At 46.7% G+C, this 6000-nt stretch overlaps 2 protein-coding genes across 2 annotated transcripts; both read left to right on the forward strand.

Annotated features, from left to right (window-relative positions):
* The first annotated feature begins 499 nt into the window (after window positions 1-499).
* Window positions 500-2221, forward strand: LOC6609448. The gene is made up of 3 exons (XM_032715840.1): window positions 500-1094; window positions 1258-1472; window positions 2018-2221. The coding sequence occupies exons 1-3, from the start codon at window positions 587-589 to the stop codon at window positions 2123-2125; spliced, it is 831 nt and encodes a 276-aa protein (XP_032571731.1). The 5' UTR covers window positions 500-586; the 3' UTR covers window positions 2126-2221.
* Window positions 2222-3316: 1095 nt separating this feature from the next.
* LOC6609449 (protein mono-ADP-ribosyltransferase Parp16) lies at window positions 3317-4843 on the forward strand. Its single transcript, XM_002034098.2, has one exon. The coding sequence runs from the start codon at window positions 3601-3603 to the stop codon at window positions 4678-4680; it is 1080 nt and encodes a 359-aa protein (XP_002034134.1). The 5' UTR covers window positions 3317-3600; the 3' UTR covers window positions 4681-4843.
* The last annotated feature ends 1157 nt before the right edge of the window (window positions 4844-6000 follow it).

The raw sequence follows: 6000 nt of genomic DNA on the forward strand, positions 1-6000 counted from the left end.
ATAGGGGTGTGTTTCGGGTGCGCTTTTCTTTGATTTGCATCGGCGGAAATGCAGTGGTCCAAACCGCCCACAGGATTCCCGCCCATTTCCATAATTTACGAGTCCGCGGGCTCCTAAGGCAGCCAGTCGTGTTTTATGGCCTATTCGAAGCGAACGATAAGCCACATAAATCAATATTTTATATACTTAAGCTATAGCATGCACTTAAAAAATTGCAAGTAACATTACATTTGGTAGCAGTAAAAAATACATTAAAAAGTTAATTATGTTTGCACTTTCCCTCTGTTAGCTTTTATAAATTAAATGTTATTTCGTTTCATAACTTTAAACTACACGCACTCACATTTTTTGAATATTATTTTCCGAGTGTTGTGACCTCACTTAGCTGCACCTCGGTCATGAATTCCCCCAAACAACTGAGTGTTTTCGTTGAACGTTACTGATTAAATTAAATAATCGCTCGGACAAAACGATTGTCACAGTCTGGAATGGTCTCCAAAGTCTCCACAAATCTGCGGGCGAAAAAAGTACCGTGAGAAGAGACTGTCAGAAGTTCGGAATCGGTACAGAAGCTCACATCGCCAGTATGAATCCCGGCCAGCTGTTAGTTTTGGCCATTTTTGCCACTGCAATTTCCCTTTCGATGGGGTTTCCCCAGGACGATCTAATTAAGCCGAGTAGTGACGAATCGGACGTGAGTGGCATTGGCTTCGTTACGCTCGACGGAACCGCCAGCGAAGAGAGTGACGAAAGCGACCAAGGCAATGCGTCCGATGATTTGATATTTTTGAGTCGCCAAAAGCCAAATCCGGCCAACAATTCCGTCGATTTGAGCGCCTTTGTGGCACTGATTCCCCTGCAAGAAGTCCAGTCCATTGCTGCCCACTATTATCACCACGATGCGGAGTTTCAAAGGGCCTATGCCTTTCTCGCCAGCAGCGATTTTGCGGACATCAAGCGGAAAATACTTCAGCTGCCGGAAGTGCTGGAGTTCACCAACTATCTGCGTACCAATGGTCTAGATGTGGTCAAGGTGATGCATTCGGTGGCAGGGGTGTTCAAACCGTCCATTCTGAGCTCCGCAGCGGTCAACGGTGCGTATGAGTATTAATGTTTGTCTGTTTAAAGTCCACATCATCAACAAAAGAGAAAATGAATACGATAGTTTACAATGAAACCTGTATTTTCTATTAAATATTTAATAACCATTTATCTTATTGTCTGAAATTTAATGAGTACTATTTCCGCATTTTTCAGAGCCAACCAAAGCCACAACCACCGAAGATGGCAGCTCCGCCGCTGGAGAGGCACAAACTGGCCTGCATGGAATGGTGGAGAGGGTCCTGGAAATTCTGCCGCAGGACCAACTGTACGCCCTATTCTTCGACGAGTTTGAGAGCAACAAACAGTTCGCAGCATTTGTCGACAGCATTAGCAGTCCAAAGTTTGCCAAGATTTTGAGCGGTTTGCAGGTGAGCTGGGAAATCCCGGGTCCACCATGTGGTAATTGTATTTCAGCCAGGGGACACGCTTTGTTTGCTCGCTGGCCCCACTCCTGGCTACGCGTGTGTTGGGGGAAAATTGTTTAAAGGAATGCCATTCGACTGCCAGCACCATAATAATTTCCAAGAGGGACGTGAGAAAAATTCCCGATTGCTTTATTGAGTTTTGGCCAGAAAGGTATAGGTTAAAAGTGGGCAACCTTTATATGCGATTCCGTATACAAATCAACTTCCGTTGATGCCTACGAATTTTCAAGTGCCACCGCCTTTTCTTTTTATGCTTTTTTCGGCCGCTTTTCCCAGTGCTTTCTTTTCCTTTCGCCTCGCTTCTAATTGGCAATTGAGCTGGCCTACGTGAGGCACATATTTATGAAATCAAATCGACAGCCAGCAGGCAATTTATATTTATTTTTCCCAGCCCCGTAACCATATATATTTATCAGCCATTCCGATGGAGAGTGTTTCTGATAATTGATTTCGCCGCACTGATTCACGACTCATTCTCTTCATTTCAGAACTCAATGCCGCTGCGAAATCTGCTATTTGTCCTGCACAACAACAGTATCTATGTGGAGCGGATTGTGGAGTCCGTAAAATCGTATCTATCCATCTCCAGTTTTTAGTTTGCCTAAGTCTTAAATGTGGCAAATAAACTGTATGAATTAGACAAACTAACTCAAGAATATGACCTACTGAATATACTTTAAATTATCATTTCACCCTAATTGTGTTGACTAACAATTTGGTAAGTATGTTATCACTGAGTGTCCCGTTTATCTGCCACTTTTTGCCCACCACGAGCATATGAAAATGTGCCCCCATTTAGTGTGTAATAAACGGAAGGGGAATCCTTTAAAGACATTCGTTTGTCCTGGTGGCGGGAAATCGATGGGAAGTGGAATTATTTAGCAGCAAGCTCGAGGGCCTCCGGGGAATTGACAACGCCAAAAGAAACTTGGGCATATTAATAACATTGCAGGCATCCCCGAAAAGGCAGGCAAAAACAAGAGGGTTAAATGACGTCAAAAGTTTATCTGCGAAAAAAGTTGCCACGGCTGTTGGCCCTGATTTATGCCGCCGAATGCCAGGAGACGCCTTCAACGGCGCAACGCAACAGTTGCAACTCTCTTAATGTCGGCGTTTATTTGAATAAACTCCAACTTTGATTTCACAGGCAGCGAGCACGGCAAAAAGTTGCAAACTTTTTCGGTTAACTGATTTCCACACAGACCCACACCTGCAGCCGGCTCGCGCTTTTCCGCTTTTCCGGGCGGCGCGAGAAGCGGAGCGGGTAAAACAAAAAATTATTTCCTTCTCGCGCCCCCCAGGAGACTCATAATTTAGCCCGAGTATATCAATAAATTACGCATGCAGCAGCAGGTGGAGTAGCCAACCCAACCAATGGGGTTGCTGCCGGAGATAAAAGTATTGAAAAAGTATCCAATTAACTGCGTAGCTATGATGCAACTTTGACCATTCCATCTCTGCTCCGTTGGCGAGGCAGTGGGGTTGTTGGTCGGTAGCTGGTGGGTGGGTGGTGGGTGTCCCATCTCATCTCGGGTCGACCCAGGTTAAGTCACCCCCGACATAAGGTGAGCGTCAGCCATCAAGCGGCAGACAGCAGGCATCAGGCATTCGACATCAGGCTCCATTAATCAATTACAGACCAACCAGCCAGCCACCCAACCATAACCCATCCAGAGATCACACTTGCCAACTGTTACTATGCATGCACTCGAAAAAAATACTCATTATATCAGTATATCGAAGCGAAGTTTCTTGAATGACTTCGAAGTGAGTACTATAAAAAAGACTTTATTGTCAAAATTAGCTGTATAAGTTTATTTTTCCAATATTATTTACAGCTAAAGTGAAATACAAAATCCCATTGTTATTTTTTCGAGTGCATTCGAGGACGAAATTCAATCTCCTGCAACCAGTCCGGGGCAATCATCCGACCTGCGACCTGAGCGACACACTTCATTCGATTGTCGAGATTTTCGGAGGCTTAGATTGATGCCCGACGGCTTGCCGAAAACTCTGCAGAACTACAATTTCCAAATTTCAGTCTCGGGAAGGAAATCGAAATCCAGGGGAAATGACTCGGCTATCGAGCGCCACCTCGGTGGGGTATCCCAGTCAAATGCCGGCGAAAAGGATCAGCTGGCGGCGTTTGGCGGCACTACTGCCGAATTCCATAGGTCTGTCATTAAAACCGGTGACGCCTCATTTGAGGGACCTACATCTCGTCCAGCGCCGCCTCCAGGAGGATTTTCTAGGCTGTGAGGCTCTGTGGACGATTTTTGTGGCAGCCGCCTGGAGTTATCGCTACAGAACGCGGCTGAGACCATTGCCCAGCCACTGGAATACCATAGATTTGGTTTTTAGTACGCTGGCTGATGCACCCAGACTGGAGGTGCTGCAGCAGCAGCTCATGCACTGCGACTATCAGGCCTGCTCCCCCAACGTGGTTCGTTTGCTGACGGACATCCTGGTGGATCAGGCCGATCGCGTGTCCCTGAGCTCCCTGCGACCCTGCGAATTCGAGGAGCTGTACGCTCACCTGGGCATGTCGCCTCCCAAGCGGTCACCCACCCAGATCTTTGAGGTGCGAACGGGCAAGGGCAACGAGAAGGGGGAGGCATATGCCCGTTTGCGGCAGGAGAACAAGGAATCCGTTCGCCTGGGCTTCTATGGCTGCAAGCTGGAGAAGGTCTATTCGCTTCTGAATTCCCAGGATTCCATGGACAATGGAAAGTATCTGGAGCTAACCTGCGACATCAATGAGGCCCTGGCCAGGAGTAAGCCCCAGGCTGGTGTGGGTGGCTCCCGTTGCGGATCGATCCTGCGATGTGTGGCTTTGGTGGAGTTCGTCTTCCAGGACAATGAAACCAGCCGCGATAGGAAGCAAGTGATCATCAAAGATGCGAACACCATGCAGGTGTCGTATCTACTATTGTATGGCCAAAGCTGCAAAGAATACGAAATGGAGCGGCAGGTTAAGCTGATGGCGGAGCCAGCTCGAGAACTGCTCATCTGGCTGGAAAGATACCACGAAAAAGCCATATCCTTGGGCGTTGGCCTGCTGATCGTTTCCTCGATGGCTCATTTCGGAAGCACTTTCTTTCGCCTGTTTGCTCGCACTGGCTTCCACGTATTCAAGCGAGGTCTTCTGTAAATCCAAAAAGTGATAATCGTTATCTTTTACTATCCATATCCTGTGACCTTGAACTGCAGCAGATCTCTGTTGCCGACTTCAGTTTGATATCCCACTGCAGTCGGCAACAGGACTCAGTGACAGGCATCTGTAATGTGTGAAATGAAATCGATTTGTGTCTTAACTCTTCTCAGAGATTCTATCTTCTCGGTGGAAATTTCAAGGGGGTGGGCGGGATAAAGTTGGCCTTGGTGTTTCAGTGGCCACATAAATAACAACAATTTAGCATTCACAAGTGACGCAGTAAAAATTTATGCGCTCTCGCACATTTTCAATTTTCTGCAATTTTTCTAGCAATTGTGTGAAATTCCTTGCGGCCATTGGGCAACAGCAGCAGCTTCAGCAGACGTTGCATGTGGCAAGGACACAGACAGATTTGTGTGTGTGCGTGTGAGTGGGCACTGCACTTGGAGAAATAACACACTATCTATTGCAAGCACAAGTGCATTTAAAGTGCAATATTTACCTGTACCAATGTTTAGCTGGTCTTATTAAAATTAGTTATCAAAGTTAGCTTACTATTTCCATATTTCCACTATCTAAATTCAAGTTCACCATCACTTTTGCTTTATGTGCACGTTCTGTGAGCATTATGTGCCGCCGGACACTTTTAGGGCCACACAATTTAGAGACTTGGCTGGGCTAGATTTTCCATTCCATTTTTTTTAGCACGCTTTTCCCACTTTTCTTTTTTTTTTGTGCCATGGAAACCCGCCAGCAATGTGTGTTCGTGTGTACTTATGTGTCGCTGGCTGGCTCCGCTTTTTACATATGCTCGTCTGCTCGTTGCTGCTAGAAGTTATGCCTGGAATTCCAAGCTGCCGTTCGATGGCCGGACTTTTCCGCCGCTGGTCAGATGGTCACATGGTCACATGGCCACATGGTCGTCCGTTCAGATGTTCAGCTCGTCGGCGGGAGGAACGGACGGCGCATTGCTGGCATTTTGAGGCGTTGCTTGTGCGAGGCATTTTTGCAAGCCATATTTCATTGAATTTACAATCCCCGAGCTCGAAGGGAGTTTTCGGCCCTGTTTGTGCTGCAATTACCGTAAACTCTCAGCCGACGCTCTATCAGTGCTGATTTAGACCCCATTTCTCCCAACCTAAGCCCACTTCAGCCGACAGTTCGCAGCTACCATTAATAAAGGCACACATCAAAGTTGGCATTCGCCACATAAAATTCAATTTAGTGGCAGCAACACCAAAATAAAAAGGACATCCCCTGAGCAGAAAGCTAAGCCGAGATGCACATTAGCATGAGAGCACAGAAAGAAAATGTTGC

This window comes from Drosophila sechellia, chromosome 2R, assembly GCF_004382195.2.
Source record: "Drosophila sechellia strain sech25 chromosome 2R, ASM438219v1, whole genome shotgun sequence".
Lineage (NCBI taxonomy): Eukaryota > Metazoa > Arthropoda > Insecta > Diptera > Drosophilidae > Drosophila > Drosophila sechellia.

Bases quoted from the DNA above. Each gene is read 5' to 3' on its own strand.
- LOC6609449 (XM_002034098.2), top strand. From the start codon at position 3,601: ATGACTCGGCTATCGAGCGCCACCTCGGTGGGGTATCCCAGTCAAATG.
- LOC6609448 (XM_032715840.1), top strand. From the start codon at position 587: ATGAATCCCGGCCAGCTGTTAGTTTTGGCCATTTTTGCCACTGCAATT. The intron at 1,095-1,257 runs GTGCGTATGAGT...CGCATTTTTCAG, and splicing joins GAGCTCCGCAGCGGTCAACG to AGCCAACCAAAGCCACAACC. The intron at 1,473-2,017 runs GTGAGCTGGGAA...TCTTCATTTCAG, and splicing joins AGATTTTGAGCGGTTTGCAG to AACTCAATGCCGCTGCGAAA.